The sequence below is a fragment of the Babylonia areolata genome, chromosome 24, assembly GCF_041734735.1.
Source record: "Babylonia areolata isolate BAREFJ2019XMU chromosome 24, ASM4173473v1, whole genome shotgun sequence".
Classification (NCBI taxonomy): domain Eukaryota; kingdom Metazoa; phylum Mollusca; class Gastropoda; order Neogastropoda; family Buccinidae; genus Babylonia; species Babylonia areolata.
Window position 1 is genome coordinate 41,188,535 of NC_134899.1, and position 17,077 is coordinate 41,205,611.

At 43.7% G+C, this 17,077-nt stretch overlaps 1 protein-coding gene across 1 annotated transcript in view; it reads right to left on the reverse strand.

The window, feature by feature from the left end:
- Positions 1-17,077, reverse strand: part of LOC143298862 (uncharacterized) — a 351,980-nt gene that overhangs the window by 82,210 nt on the left and 252,693 nt on the right. Inside the window, exon 6 of the mRNA XM_076611863.1 lies at positions 14,702-14,815. Within this exon, the coding sequence (XP_076467978.1) occupies positions 14,702-14,815 (114 nt within the window). The remainder of the gene's footprint in view (positions 1-14,701; positions 14,816-17,077) is intronic.

Genomic DNA, 17,077 nt, shown 5'->3' on the forward strand with positions numbered 1-17,077 from the left:
CCTACCGCGTCGAGAACGCGCACCGTGATCAAGCTCTGTTCTCCCAGAGCCTAAACCATTGAAGATAGAAAAACCATTATTGAACGAAAAAGATGTATAATAGTATGCTAAACAACTTTTATTCTTATAAGTATATCAAATTATTATTTGTTCGTGAAATGTAGTGGCGTTTTGAGGATTTCATGACATATTCACACAAAATTCGGCATGTCGTCTTTTGTCAAAGCTAAATCGTTAGATATAGGAAGACACTTTATGAAGCAAAACGAAGCGCATGGGACTTGTGAACAACTTTTATTCTCATAACACTATCAAAATGTTGATCGTTTTGGAAAAGCAATCACTTTTGTGAGTGTCATCAAAGATTACGCAACACAACAAAATTCTCAGTTTGTGTTCTGCTCTGCCTAAATGGTTGCAAAGAAAAAAGTATTACTATACAAGAAGATGTAGAATAGCACGCAAAACAACTTTTGTTCTCATACATTTATCAAAATATTAATTCGTTCATGGAATGTAGTGCCGTTTTGAGGATTTCATGACAAAATTCACACAAAATGCGGCACTTCGTCTTTTGTAAAGGCTACCTAGTAAGATATAGGAAGACATATTTAGAAGCAAAACGAAGCGCAAGGGACTTGTGAACAACTTTTATTCTCATAACACTATAAAAATGTTAATCGTTTCGGGAAAATCATGGCTTTTGTGAGTTTCATCAAAAATTACGCAACACGACAAAATACTCAGTTTGTCCAAGTCGGTGTAATGCTCTGCCTAAATGGTTGCAGTTGTAAATATACAGGTATGATATGTGAAATTATCGCACATTCTTATGATATAGGGATTAACATAAAGAAAGTAAAATCTATATTTTCCTGTGTTTGTGTCTGTTTCAGACGGCGTCAGAAGGCAGTACTGACCGCCAGAAGTACTTCTGATTGATAAGGATCCAGTACTATCATGGCAGAGCTCCGCCTGAAGGAAGACCCGGATTAAAGTCTTCAGCTGACCAGTTTATCATCCACCAACAGACTTAAAAATGTGATGAAAATGAGTCTGACTTCTCCAAATTCATTCCAATCATTGGAAACTTTTCTTGAAGCGGCTAAAATAAGGAATCATGCACCTGTGCTGGATGCTGCCAAGACGGTAGTTGGTATGGAAGTACCAAAAATAAAATGCCATAGGTACTGCAGAACTGTCTTCACTATGAAACATACTTTGAACAGCCTGAAAAGAAAAGCAGAGGAACCAGTTCAACCACGTGAGGAAGCTTCGCAGACAAAGTGGCAAAGTCGAGGACCATCTTCTACTTCAAGAGTTCTTCCAAAACAATGTATATTTTGTGAAAAGTCTTCGAAGTATTTGAAAAAATCCAACACAAGAGAACAGTTAATACAGGCAAAAGAACTTCGTGTGGGTAAAACCCTACGTGACATTGCTCCTGGGAAGAATCACTCTCTTCTTGATGGAATCTGCTATCTTTTGTAGACACAGTGCTGTGTCGTTCTCTTCAAGCTGTTCATATGATACTCCATGTCCTAGCCTGTTCAACGTTCTGATCAGCTTCACGTTTCAAGTAAGACTTTTCAGACCATATTACAAAAGGATGTGTTTTGGAGTCTTCTGTTGCCCATGACTTACAGCAAACACAATGTCTTGGTTAAACGAGTCAATGAGGATTGGATTCCTGGTTGATGGGTTCTCGTTGTTTGGATCACCAGTATTGAGTGCCAGAAGGAAGCGTTTCAGATCAGCGGGTCCAACAGATTCCATTGTGTCCAAATCTGAGGGGTTGATGTGCCATAGTGACTTGTTCTGCGAATTTTTCACTGCTTGTCAAAGATGCAGAGATGCTTTATCCAACACTTTGTCAGTCGATGAGCTGTCTGATTTCCACAAGGCCAGCTGTATTTTGAGTGCCTGATACATTGGGCCAAGTTCGTGGGGACTGAGAGTGACTGGCATCACTAAAATCTTTCCATTTTCATCTGGAAACATAACCAGCTCCTCACCAAATCTAATCTCAAGCTTTCTATGGATGTGTCTAGTTGTGGAATCTTTGACGTCTTTGATACCATTCACTGACATGAACATCTTCAACTTCTCAGTAAGAGATGCTAGAGGAATGACGTCTGGCTGTGCCATTAGTTCTTTGATGTGCTTGAAAAGCAAGGCATACGATGCATCTTCTGCGTTCTGATATGTCCTTTCTTCGTCATCTGGCATTTCCTCATCAGCCTCTTTCTGAGTTGGCAACCTGTCTTTACATGTTTCTTATATATGTTTCTTTAGTGTATAATTTGTAGCATGTCCGACGGTATTGTGCCTCAGCTGCTACCACGTCTCTGCTTGTCACAGCAGTTATTTTGGTGTCATTTTTTCACAGCAATGTCACGTAGGGTTTTACCCACACGAAGTTCTTTTGCCTGTATTTAACTGTTCTCTTGTGTTAGATTTTTACAAATACTTCGAAGACTTTTCACAACATATACATTGTTTTGGAAGAACTCTTGAAGTAGAAGATGGTCCTCGACTTTGCCACTTTGTCTGCGAAGCTTCCTCACGTGGTTGAACTGGTTCCTCTGCTTTTCTTTTCAGGCTGTTCAAAGTATGTTTCACAGTGAAGACAGTTCTGCAGTACCTATGGCATTTTATTTTTGGTACTTCCATACCAACTACCGTCTTGGTAGCATCCAGCATAGGTGCATGATTCCCTATTTTAGGCGCTTCAAGCAGTTTTCCATGATTGGAATGAATTTGGAGAAATCAGACTCATTTTCATCACATTTGTAAGTCTGTTAGTGGATGATACACTGGTCAGCTGAAGACTTTAATCCGGGTCTTCCTTCAGGCGGAGCTCTGCCATGATAGTACTGGATCCTTATCAATCAGAAGTACTTCTGGTGGTCAGTACTGCCTTCTGACGCCGTCTGAAACAGACACAAACATAGGAAAAATATAGATTTTACTTTCTTTATGTTAATCCCTATATCATAAGAATGTGCGATAATTTCACATATCAAATGATGAAAACAATTACCTTTAATAGATTTAGCTCTTCAAGTATTGTCTCTGTTTTGCCCCTCCCCCAGTTTGCATGTGTGCCCACGGTCAAAATGCAATATCTTTTACTTTGACTTTCATTTATTTCTGCTCAATTTTTCTTTAGCGTGTTATTCTACATCTGGTTGTTTAGCGCTACTTGTATATTTACATCTACAACCACTTAGGCAGAGCATTACACCGACTTGGACAAACTGAGCATTTTGTCGTGTTGCGTAATTTTTGATGAAACTCACAAAAGCCATGATTTTTCCGAAACGATTAACAATTTTTATAGTTTTATAAGAATAAAAGTTGTTCACAAGTCCCTTGCACTTCGTTTTGCTTCTAAATATGTCTTCCTATATCTTACTAGGTAGCCTTTACAAAAGACGAAGTGCCGCATTTTGTGTGAATTTTGTCATGAAATCCTCAAAACGGCACTACATTTCATGAACGAATTAATATTTTGATAAATGTATGAGAACAAAAGTTGTTTTGCGTGCTATTCTACATCTTCTTGTATAGTAATACTTTTTTCTTTGCAAACATTTAGGCAGAGCAGAACACAAACTGAGAATTTTGTCGTGTTGTGTAATCTTTGATGACACTCACAAAAGTGATTGCTTTTCCAAAACGATCAACATTTTGATAGTGTTATGAGAATAAAAGTTGTTCGCAAGTCCCATGCGCTTCGTTTTGCTTCATAAAGTGTCTTCCTATATCTAACGATTTAGCTTTGACAAAAGACGACATGCCGAATTTTGTGTGAATATGTCATGAAATCCTCAAAACGCCACTACATTTCACGAACAAATAATAATTTGATATACTTATATGAATAAAAGTTGTTTAGCATGCTATTATACATCTTTTTTGTTCAATAATAGTTTTTCTATCTTCAATGGTTTAGGCTCTGGGAGAACAGAGCTTGATCACGGTGCGCGTTCTCGACGCGGTAGGGTGGGGTTAGAAATCACGTGATAACAGGCAGAAAGCTGCCACGTTCACAACATTATCATGATTTTCTGACATCTAGGGACATAGACGATTCCAAAAATATATGATAACACTTGCCACTATGAGTGGTACCGACCCCCTTAATTTGAGGGGCTGGCTGAAGGACTATAAGACTGTGTGTCTATGTGACGTCCTCCCAAAACAGGGTCTCCTCACTGCACTATACCCGAGTGAGAGAGCTGGAAAGTAGATTTCGGGGGGAAAGAAGGAGAGCCCGGAAAATTGGGTTACTTCCAGGGACCACTTAACAGGCTGATAACCCTTCACTGTGGGTGACAAGAGAGGAAAGGCGGGGGTGGAGGAGGGTTGTGGGGGCTGAGGCAGGGGGGTAGTAGCTTCCAGCATTGTTGGGAGACTTTTTTTTTTTTTACCTTTCTTTTGCATCGGAAGCTATATAGTTTGTCTTACTGAAACATCATCATCATCATTATTAGCAGTTTCATTTTGCGTATTTCACACAAACCACTGCAGAAGAATTACACAATTAACACATTAGGTAATCGCAGTACGCTTCAGCGACAATTAACTTGCACAGGTATTTCTGTTTCTTAACGCAAAAAGACGAAAAGAAGTAGGAAAAGAAAAACCATAAGTAAAGAAATCAAGAAAGAAAATCACCAATAACAACAAAACAAACCAACATTACCCTCCATAAAAAGAACATCAACAACAAAAACAACAAAAACTGGCATCTCTTACACACAACACATACGAGAATAGCCCTGCTGTGGGACTTGTTGGACATTATCAATACGAGGTTTGACTCCAGCCACCCAACAAATGCCCCCACTCCACCTTCCCAAGCCAGATACGTACGCCCTCGGTGAACGTTTGCGATTAGCATCCCACTAAACAGAGTCCAGTGTCCAGTCCAGTGCGTGCTGTTTGAGAGTGTATGGGGTGCGTCCTTCTGATCAACGGGGCTTGCTGAGACAACCCTGTAAGGCACACTGCAGGAAGGAGGAGGACAGGCAGACAGAAAATAACAGAGCTGGGAGGACAATAATGGACATGTCTGAGATTGCCCAACGCACGAGGAGCAGGGAGAAATAGAGAAACTGGTTACCAGGTCACCAGTGGTGCCTCTACAATCTTCTTCTTCTTCTTCCTCTGCGTTCACTCGTATGCACACGAGTGGGCTTTTACGTGTATGACCGTTTTAACCCCGCCATATAAGCAGCCATACTCCGTTTTCGGGGGTGTGCATGCTGGGTATGTTCTTGTTTCCATAACCCACCGAACGCTGACATGGATTACAGGATCTTTAACGTGCGTATTTGATCTTCTGCTTGCATATACACACGAAGGGGGTTCAGGGACTAGCAGGTCTGCACATAATTATGTTGACCTGGGAGATCGTAAAAATCTCCACCCTTTACCCACCAGGCGCCGTCACCGTGATTCGAACCCGGGACCCTCAGATTGACAGTCCAACGCTTTAACCACTCGGCTATTGCGCCCGTCTCCTCTACAATCGAATACAACGGGATGGAAGAAGAACTAGAACAAGAAAAACTTGTGTAAGTTGACCCTGTCAATGTGTATGTAAACTCTTTGAAGTAACTACCGTATAATGCTTCAGAGGTTTTTGATGGAAACCGAATATGTGTTGTTATTTTTGTTGTTATTTTTTTCCCCTTTTCTGTGATTGTGAAGAGCTTTGGAGGAATTTGGATTTGTTTTCTGGACATATATAAACTTCATTGCAAGGGGAAAAACAGAACAAGAACAAGAACACGAAGAACAAACAAGAAGAAAAAGAACAAGAACAAAAAGAACAAGAAGATCAAGAACAAGAACAAGAAAAAGGAGGAGAAAGGAGGAAGAGGAGAAAAAGGAGGAAGAAGAAGAGGAGGAGGAAGAGGAGGAGGAGGAGGAGGGGTGTGTGTAGGTTTCAGCCTGTCTGTTTCTACCACCTGCGCTGTGACGGTGACCAGCTGAAATCTGACGCACAACATGTGACATGGGGATGGTTATGGGCACCATTCAGAACATTCCTTGCTTTAGTAACTGATCAAGTATGGATAAAGTATTTGTTCGAAATCATAAAACTCGCAAAACCCCTCGGCTTACATATTTCACAACTGGACCGTGGGTCGAAAATGGAATAAGTAAGTCACGATAGTCTCAATAGTGGCTTTACACAAGTCAGAAAAGCACTCATCTATAGTCTCTCGAAAAAAAAAATTTTTAAGACAAAAAAAAAGAGACTGAGACCTACATTTCTCTTTCGCTATCTCTCGAGACACTTGACTGCTTACTACTGGTGAGTGACTGGGTGGCTGATCAGTTGATTGAACGATAGCCTGGCTCTTGGTCGCTCAGCTTTTTCTTTCGGTCATCGAGGCAGTGAATTCAGGTCCGCTATGTACAGGGTTCGACAACAGAAGGCGGGGCCCAGTCCTCTCCTTCCGCCGTTTTAACCTTCCCCAACCGAAGACCGGTACCCGTTCAGTACTGAGTGGAGTTGGGGGAAAATCGGGGTTAAGGTCCATTCCCAGGTCAACAACACACTGAGGACGAATCGGGGCTTCGAACCTTGATCACCGGTTAACACTGGATCACAAGTCCAACGCCTGTCACGATGCCTCAAACCTTTTTCCTTGCGTCACACTTTGTAGTGTGGAGCGGGTGACAGGAAGTTCTTTTTTTTTTTTTTTATCTTTCTTGCCACATCTCTGTGCATCATGGAAATGATTTAAGGCATGCAAGTTCAATAGTTCTTTCTCTTGGGTAATTTTGCATATCGTCGATATGAAAAATAATAGATGTATTTCATCAAGAAGAGGAGAGACGGACAGAAAGAGAAAGAGAGAGAGGGAGAGGGGGAGAGAGACAGACAAACAGAAAGACAGACAGAGACAAACAGAGCAAGATGGAAACATCTCTTCTTATTTTTTCTTTTTTTTTTTTTTAATTGTTCATGAAAACATAGCTGATTTTCCATGAAGTGGTCCCTAGCTTTTTAGTGAAGTCTGTATCCACCATCAACAACGATACAATGTTCTTTGCCACCGCCGGACCACAGGAGTGTAAAAGAACAAATCACCACCACCCACTCTTCTTACCCATACCCCTTCCTCTCAGCATCTGTTGACCCATATGCGTGTCCGCTCCTTTCTATTACCCGTCTCGTAAATTCTCGTGTGTGTGTGTGTGTGTGTGTGGTTTTTTGTTGTTTTTTTCCGTTTTACCAACGAGACAGCGACAGCCAGACAACAGAGACTGCCTATCGCAAGCCACACGTTCACATTGTGCAAATTCTCCTCCAATCGCCTTTACCCGAAGAGCAGGCAGAGCTAAAAAAAAAAATTAAAACAAAACAAAACAACAACAACAAAAAAACAACCAAACCCAAAAACCTGCTGATAAATTTGTGTTCGACTAAGCTGAGTGAGAGATGAGGAGCTGATTGAGTAAAGACGGGTTGAGGAAGTGGGAAGCGGCTTGCGTGTGTGTGGTGTGTGTGTGGTGTGTGTGTGTGTGTGTGTGTGTGTGTGTGTGTGTGTGTGTGTGTGTGTGTTGTGTGTGTGTGTGTCTCTGTGTGTGTGTGTGTGTGTGTGTGCATGAGTGGTGTGTGAGTGTGTGTGTGTGTTTGTGCGTGAATGTGTGTGCGTGTGTGCGTGTGTGTGTGTGTTGTGCGTGTGTGTATGTGTGTGTGTGTGTGTGTGTGTGTGTGTGTTCGGGGAGCATGATGACATAGTTGGAGCTTCTTGCGAAATAACAGTCTATCATCACTTATATTCAAGCATTTTTACGAGACAGCAGAGGGGACGGCGAGAAACGTATAAACAGACTGTGTCATTTCGACAATAGCAATGTTTGCATCACTGATTAGGGATAGCATAATAACACACACACACACACACACACACACACACACACACACACACACACACACACACACACACACACTCGCTCATGCATACAAGAGGACACCAAATACGGATTCAACACATTTACTAAGCTCGTGGTTATAACCAAGCTGCCAGATAACAGTTAAGGAGAGGAGGAGCGGCTTCGAATCCTGATGTGTTATTACATGGAGGAAAAGGAGCATGTATCCATATGGGTCATTATATATCTGCAAAGCATTGGCCAGTAAAAACAAATTGTCCATACGAATTATTATATGTACGGCAAGGGCCATTTCCCCAGTTGTCTTATTACATACAGGGCATGGACCCTTTGGATATAATGCAGTGTTGTTCGTGTGAGCCTGGGTTTGATCAGGATACGCCTGGAAATTATCACCTTTCTAAGGATTTAATTAAATCCAGCTGTTGAAAATGGAAGGAGGACAAATTCTGGGCCAGCCTTTACTGACCGGTCACCACAACCCCCACTCACATCCTCTGCAAAATAACTTAACGGAAGCTAACGGCAGGAGTTATAATTTGACAGGCAGTGCTGATTCTTCTTCTTCTTCTGCTTCCTCGTTCGCCTCCCATTAGATAAGCAGCCCGGTGCCCTCGATGAAGGCTGCCGTCCGTCGCAGCTCCTCCAAGGTGCCGTACAGTTTGGCTTCCACTGCTGTCGGTGTTGGCCAGTACTTCCTCCTGGATGCTGCATGCGTCCTACAGTTTTGAAGGATGTGGTCGGTTGTCATTGGTCCCTCACCACAAGGGCACTCTCCACTCTGTCCAATGCCAAATTTTGTGTGCATGTGGTGGAGCAGGCGGTTGTGTCCAGTCCTCAGGCGGAAGATCTGGACCTGTTCCCGTCGTTCCAGCAAATGGTATCTGTCTTCAGGGTTATATTTGGGGTGCTGGAGGCTGTGCCTTGATGATTGTCTTGATTTCATCGTATGACACCAGTTTGTTGGCCTGCTCCTTCTGTGCATCGTCTTTTGCCAGAATGTCCGCTTTTTCGTTGCCTCTGATTCCACAGTGCTGATTCTAACTGGGCCAAGTTTACCCAGCGCTGATTCTAACTGGGCCAAGTTTAGCCAGTACTGATTATAACTGGGCCAGGTTTACCCAGCGCTGATTCTAACTGGGCCAAGTTCACCCAGCACTGATTCCAACCGGGCCAAGTTTACCCAGCGCTGATTCCAAGTGGGCCAAGTTTACCCAGCGCTGAATCTAACTGGGCCAAGTTAACCCAGTACTGGTTCCAACTGGGCCAAGTTTACCCAGCACTGATTGTAACTGGACCACGTTTTGCCAGCACTGGTTCCAAATGGGCCTAGTTTAGCCGGTGCTGATTTTACGTGGGCCAATTTTATCCGGAGCTGCTTATAAATGGGCCAAAATTACCCTGCACTGATCCTAACTGGGCCAGGTTTACCCAGCACTGATTCTGACTGGCACAAATTACCCAGCACTGATTCTAACTGGGCCAAAGGGTGTTCGTTCAGGCTGATCTACATAGACCCTCCCCCCACCCCCACCCCCACGAGTTTTATTCTGGGCCAGCCCGATTCGACCCCAGGGTTAAAACCAACGCGGGCACAAACACGCTGCTACACCGGTACACAGATGTATGTACCTGCCATTGTCTCTGGTCAGTGCATGACGGACACCACCACCATTACCACGAACCCCACCCCCACCTCCCGAAAAAAGGAACAAAAAGAAAGAAAAAAGAATCTTTCTTCACATATAGTATGGTTCTAACAAACGATATCGCGTCTAATTTGTTTCACTGTCCAATTCCGGTCATCAGAACACACACACACACACACACACACACACACCACACACACACACACACATACATACACATGCATGTTTGCGCGCACGCACGCACGCACGCACACACACACACACAGACAGACAGACAGACAGACACACACACACACACACACACACACACACACACACACACACACACACACCATACAGACATTGGGTAAGCAAACAGATCGTGAACAGAGAGAACGTGACAGACAGGCAGGCAGAGACAAACAAACCGCCAGAAAGACGGAAAGACAAGACAAGAGACAAAACATCACCATCACACACCTATATTTTGCCTTCGTCCATCAAATATAGGTCACGAGCTGGATAAAGGTCAACAATGAAAAGCAAAAATCAGGACCACGAGATATGGCACAAGCAACCAGAGAAATTCAGCCAAAACAGAATGTATTATGCGCTAAGAGTCACATTCCCGCGGAAGTTAACTTACTCAGTACGGCCAGTCCTCTCTTCTCCTCTACACAGACCCCTCGGATGTCCAGAGGGTGTCTGAATGACCCAACCTTTAGCTTGCGTCGTAAGAATTGTGGTATTCTTTGTCAACATTCACCTCTTCAGTATAAGAGCCTTCCTCTTGCAATATTTTGATGATGGTAATTGGGGTGAAACGCTGTTAACGTCGTCTCTTTCGCCGTTCGTATGGAGAGAGTTAAGGGTTGGCCTAAGGTCAGAAGAACAGGAAGTAACTTATGAAACAACCCTCATACACTGGCAAACCCACGCCAGAAAAAAAAAAGAATTAAAAAAACCCCAGGAACTGAACAGGGTGATAATAATGGTAATGGCTTCTGTGAGGATGATCAGAGAGGTCGGCGTAGACACACACACAACAACGATGATGAGTCTGATGTGTATGATGATAATGTTGATAATGATAATAATTATATTGCACTTGCATGGGCGCAAACTCGCAACAGATGGGCTCTAAGCGCCTCACGTGAAACAGCAGTATATATATATATATATATATATATATATATATATATATATATATATATATATGTATGTATATTAGTGCATTATACAACACATGAGCACATAAAGACACAGAAGTGGGAAACAAGATCAGTATGATAACGATGATGGTGATGATAACACATATATACTTCACGATGGATGGGTGGTGGTGGTCATGGTCATGCACATAAAAAATGGATGAAGATGACAGTCTAATGATGGCATGCGCATCGTGATGATGACACGGCAACAATACCAATAATGAATATAACAACGACGACAACACTGACAAATGAAAACGGGGGAAAAAAACAGTGTGCAGTAACAGAAGGAAAAAACTCCGTATCTGTTGGACGCTGCATGCTTTATCACACAGAGTACATGGGGGGAAATATGAGGAGAAGATGAAAAATACTTGCCGAATTCTCAGTCTGCATCCAAAAGCAAGCATGAGAAAGGAAAAAAAAATCATATTCAACACCATCATCATCGCACACATCTCTCTCTCTCTCTCTCTCTCTCTCTCTCTCTCTCTCTCTCACACACACACACACACACACACACACACACACACACACACACACACACCATCTTCGCGCAAAAATAACCCTAAAATAAACCATATACACAAAAATCCCCACAAACATAAAAAAAAAAAACATGTACATATAAAGTATGAACATAACGGCCGCCTCACACGACACGGCGGATTCATGACGTCTAGACAGGGCCTAAGACAGGATAGAGGTAACACGGCAGGAGCTCAGGATGCCGACAGCCTTAAGCCCTGGTGTGGTACACGCCATGATGGACAATGTCTGCTAGCGAACCAGTCCCTTCAACTGGCAGCGAGTGGCTTCAGCGCGCTACAAAAGGAATATCCTATCGAAGAGTCAGGCAAAACAAAAATACACACAAAGATACCTTTGCAGGTTGTTTCCGTATCGCAAGTGCCAGATGTTTTGCAGGGAGGAGGAGGAACTTTAATTCCTGTCACACATATCGGTGACTGAAGACGTTTTTTGTTAAGAGTATCAATGTATACATTTGAGTCATTGTCGTTTAGAAGTCCATCGTGGAGTGATGGCCTAGAGGTAACGCGTCCGCCTAAGAGCGCGCTGGTTCGAATCAGGGCTCAGCAGCCGATATTTTCTCCCCCTCCACTAAGCCTTGAGTGGTGGTCTGGACGCTAGTCATTCGGATGAGACGATAAACCGAGGACCCGTGTGCAGCATGATCTTAGCGCACGTAAAAGAACCCACGGCAACAAAAGGGTTGTTCCTGGCAAAATTCTGTAGAAAAATCCACTTCGATAGGAAAAACAAATAAAACTGCACGCAGGAAAAAATAACAAAAAATGGGTGGCGCTGTAGTGTAGCGACGCGTTCTCTCTGGGTAGAGCAGCCCGAATTTCACACAAAGAAATCTGTTGTGATAAAAAGAAATACAAATACGAACAGAAGAGGGGATGGGTGGGGATACTCCAGTGGTGAAATTTTGTTGGTTGTCATTCGGGTGTCGTGATGCTGTGTGTGGTTGGTGGTGTGTAGTACTGAATGAAACTTTTGCTGTGGATATCATGTCTATATATATATATAAATGAAAAATGATACCACTTTCGTTGCAAGGAGGGTGGGTGATCGAAAAAGATACCAACTACCCACGAAAAATCTTATTATGTATACTGATTATAGTCAAATGAAAATAATGTGTACACGCGCTCAAAATTAATCATTAGCTCATTGAAATGGTGTCACACTGACTTATTGATATATGTTCTTTTTTAATGATTTTTTTTTCTAATAACGATTAGTCCATTGGCTATCATCCGTTCAGCCGTACCAATGAATGAAACATCGAATCAACCGACTACAAATTACTAAACTACTCTTTATAATATGACATGAACCAAAACATCTTTTTTCAAGACTCAAAAACCTCAATACTCCTGGAATAAAGTCTGTAGGCAACACCTTCTCACCCAGTCTGTTTGTTTTGTTTTTAGACTGTCATTTTCCGACACTGTATTGTATTGTACTGTGTTGTATTGTATTACTCTTTTTTTTTTGTCACAACATATTTCCCTGTGTGAAATTCGGGCTGCTCTCCCCAGGGAGAGCGCGTCGCTATACTGAGAGCGCCAAACTTGTTTTTCCTGCCTGCAGTTTTTTCTTTGTTTTCCCGTCGAAGTGGAATTTCTCTACAGAATTTTGCCAGGGACAACCCTTTTGTTGCCGTGGGTATTTTTACGCGCGCTTAGTGCATGATGCACACGAGACCTCGGTCTATCGTCTCATCCGAATGACTAGCGTCCAGACCACCACTCAAGGTCTAGTGGGTGGGGGGTGGGGGGTGAGGGTTTTCTGGGGACTCTCTGGAAAGTGTTTGCAGCAGTAAAGAGCAGAATATGATTATGAAAAATAAGGGGGGTGGGGGGGGGGGTGGCGTGGGAGGGATGGAGGGTGGGGGGGGGGTAGGGCGACGAAGGGTGGAGGAGGCTATTTGGGGGCAGGGGGCGAGCACGGGGGGCGGGGGGGGGTGTGCGGGGGGCGTGGTGGAGGTGACTGACTGACTGTGGGGAGACACGGAACAGGGCAGCCCTGACAAGCAGTATTCAGACTGCCTGGCACTCTCGGCGTGCCCTCTGGAACGTAACGTTGTGTTATTTCAGCCAGCCATTGTCGGCACGTGATTTGCCTCGCCTCAGGCCATCTGACTGCCGCAATCAGTAGGCATTGTGAAATCCCCTCTCGTTCATACAGCCTTTTCTTTTCTCCTTTTTTCCCTTTTTTTCCCCCCGGGTTTTAGGGGGAATGTGTGAGTGTAAAAAGATGGAATAACCCCAACTATACCAGAGATGTGACCTGCCCATGGACAACGTCAAACAGCAGGAACAAGCAGCTCTGCTTTTAAACATGATTATCAACCATTTCGTATCAATGATTTTTCCGTTAATATGGATGATAGTGGTTCCTCCCTCCTTTTAACCAGTTTCTCCCAACTCATCATTCAACACCCCCCCCCAGCCCCCCACCCCCGCCTCTCCCTCCCCTACCATTTATACGTCACCATTCAAATGTGTCTTTATCATCAGAACGTGTGACGGCGCTGCAAACGAAACTTTCCCCTCCTCCACAATAACTATGTGAAGTATACACGGTATACGGGAACTGAGGGGCAGGGGCCAGGGACAAACCCACTTGTTACATTAATCACGTGTCACGTGTATTCTGAGGGGGTTGTCGTAACGACCAGGGATGTCATAAATGTCCATTTAACAAACTTAATACCAGAGACGACAAAGAAGAAGAAGAAGAAGAAGAAGAAGATTTTAAGAAGAAGAACAAAAACAAGAACAACAACAACAACAACAACAAATGACAGGAAGAAGAACAAGAACAGCAACAACAACAAGGAGAAAAAGACATGAACAACAAGAAGAAAGCAACAACAAATCACAAGAAGAACAACAAGAACAGCAATAACAAGGAAAGGAAGAAGAAGAAGAAAAGAGCAGAGAAGCACAAAAGGAACAAGAAGTACAAAAACAAGAACAGCAACAACAACCACAAGAAGAAGAACAACAACAAATCACAACAACAACAACAACGACAAATCACAAGAAGAGCAACAAGACCAGCAACAAGGAGAGGAAGATGAAGAGCGGAGAAGCACAAGAGGAACAAGTACAAAAACAAGAACAGCAACAACAAGGAGAAGAAGACATGAACAAGAACAGCAACAACAAGGAGAAGAAGACATGAACAAGAAGAACAAGAACAACAAAAAGAAAGCAACAACATATTACAAGACGAACAACAAGAACAGCAACAACAAGGAGAGAAAGAAAGAAGAAGAAAAGAGTCAGAAAAACACAAGAGGAACAAGTATAAAAACAAGAACAGCAACAACACGACCAAACAAGACCACCACCACCACCAGCAATAACCCCAAGACAGCAGTGGGCAGGCACTCACATTGGTGATGCTGGCCCCGTTGACCAGCACGGCGTCAGCGAACCTCACGCGGGACGGGTTGTTCCTCAGCTTGGCCTTCTTGGCCGCCGTCAGCAGAGCCGACTTCCGGTTGGACTGCAACAAGGAAACACCGCCAGTCCCCACCTCTTCAGCAACTTCTTTCTGTACCAGCGCGCTGTGTTTGTGTGCGAAGAAGGTCAGGCCCATTATATGTTCCTTTTTGTTCCGGTTTCTGTTTCTTCTTCTTCTTCTTCGTTCGCGGGCTACAACTCCCACGTTCACTCGCATATACACGACTGGGCTATGTGGGCAGCCATACTCCGCTTTCGGGGGTGTGCATGCTGGGTATGTTCTTGTTTCCATAACCCACCGAACACTGACATGGATTACAGGATCTTTAACGTGCGTATTTGATCTTCTGCTTGCGTATACACACGAAGGGGGTTTAGGCACTAGCAAGTCTGCACATATGTTGACCTGGGAGATCGTAAAAATCTCCACCCTTTACCCACCAGGCGCCGTCACCGTGATTCGAACCCCGGACCCTCAGATTGAAAGTCCAACGATTTAACCATTAGGCTATTGCGCCCGTCGGTTTCTGTTTCAGTTACCACGATCATGATGACGCTGATGGCGATATGAAGAAAATGAAGTGCTAGTAGTAGAAGGAACACGAAGTTTCAGCTGTCAGTTTCAGTTTCTAAAGGAGGCGTCACTGCGCTCGGACAAATCCATCATACGCTGCACCGCATTTGCAATGCAGATGCCTGACCAGCAACATAAACCAACTCGCTTAGTCAGGCCTTGAGTGCTTGTTAAAATAAAAATGTGTACCAATCAGCGGTTTTCTTCTATAGAATTTTGCCAGAGTACAACACTCTCTTTGCTATGGGTTTTTTTTCAGTGCGCCAAGTGCGTGCTGCACACGGAACCTCAGTTTATCGTCTCATCCGAAAGACTAGACGCTCAGTTTGACCTTCCAGTCATACTTGGGAGAAAGGGCGAGAGCCGGGTTCGAACCCAGACCCTCACGGACTCTCTGTATTGGCAGCTGAGCGTCTTAACCATTCTGCCACCTCCCTCCTCAACCAGCGCGTTGTGTTTGTGTGAAGGTCAGGCATATGTTCCTTTTTGTTTCAAGTAGGTGTGGTGTGGTGTAGCGTAGCGTATATGGATCTGTCCGCACGCTCTGACACCTTGAAACTGAAAGTAAACATGCCTGAAGAAATTTGTCTCTCTTTTTTTTCTTTGTCCCTCGCTACCGGATTTCTTTGTTTATTTTCTTTGTTCATTCACAGAACCAGCATCGTTTCCGTCATCGTCTGCACGCGATGAAGTGTCATCCCTTGGGCTTTATTTTGTTTTGTTTTTCCTAATTAGGGAAAGATGCTGTCATCGTAATGTCAGGGAAAAGACCAAGACAAAGACTTAATATCTGGACTGTCAAGAGCATGGACGTTGACATTCGAAGCTAGAAGATCAGAACTTGTTTACCTTATGTTGCCCGGACGATGCCCCGCTCTCAAAATGGCACGAAAGGACAAAAAACCACAAAATGGGCAACTGAAATAATTCTTTGTGTACACACAGGAAAAGATGCCATCTAGCAAGTACACAGCAAGCAAAACCCTCAGACGGCATTTCGGGTCCGCCTAGGAAGCGAGAGAATCTGACCCCACATGTTCGAATCCCATAGTCGCCAGTATTTTCCCCTTCCACTAAACCTTGAGTGGTAGACTAGACGGTAGTCATTCGGATGAGACGATAAACCGAGGTCCCGTGTGCAGCAGCGTGCACTTAGCGTACGTAAAAGAACTCACGCTAAAAGGGTTGTCCCTGGCAAAATTCTGTACGAAAATCCACTTCAATAGGAAAATAGAAAAAATAAATTGCTGGCAGAAAAAAAATGAGTGACGCTCTCAGTGTAGCGACGTGCTCTCCCGAAGGAGATCAGCTAGAATTTCAAACAGAGAAATCTGTTGTGACAAAGAGAGTAATACAATAAAATACAATGCAATAGCTCCAGTTTGAAATCTGTCACAGTATTGGTTCAGTGACTGGCCAGCGATATGGTCAGCGAGCCCTTAAGGTATGTCGCTCCTTCCCTTTGGAATTCGATCCATAAGAACATTAGAACAACGTCTTCTCGTACTCTTAGAAAGCTGTGAAAATATCTTACTTCCAATGTTAGCCAGTACGAAACCTCGCACACACACACCCTCACCCCCACCCCCCCTCCACTATCTAATTCAGTTGGTGTGTGTGTGTGTGTGTGTGTGTGTGTGTGTGTGTGTGTGTGTGTGTGTGCGTGTGCGTGAGTGTGAGGGTAGCCCTGTGTCCACAAAGTGTGGACAGTTTTTCGCGCCCTACTCAAAG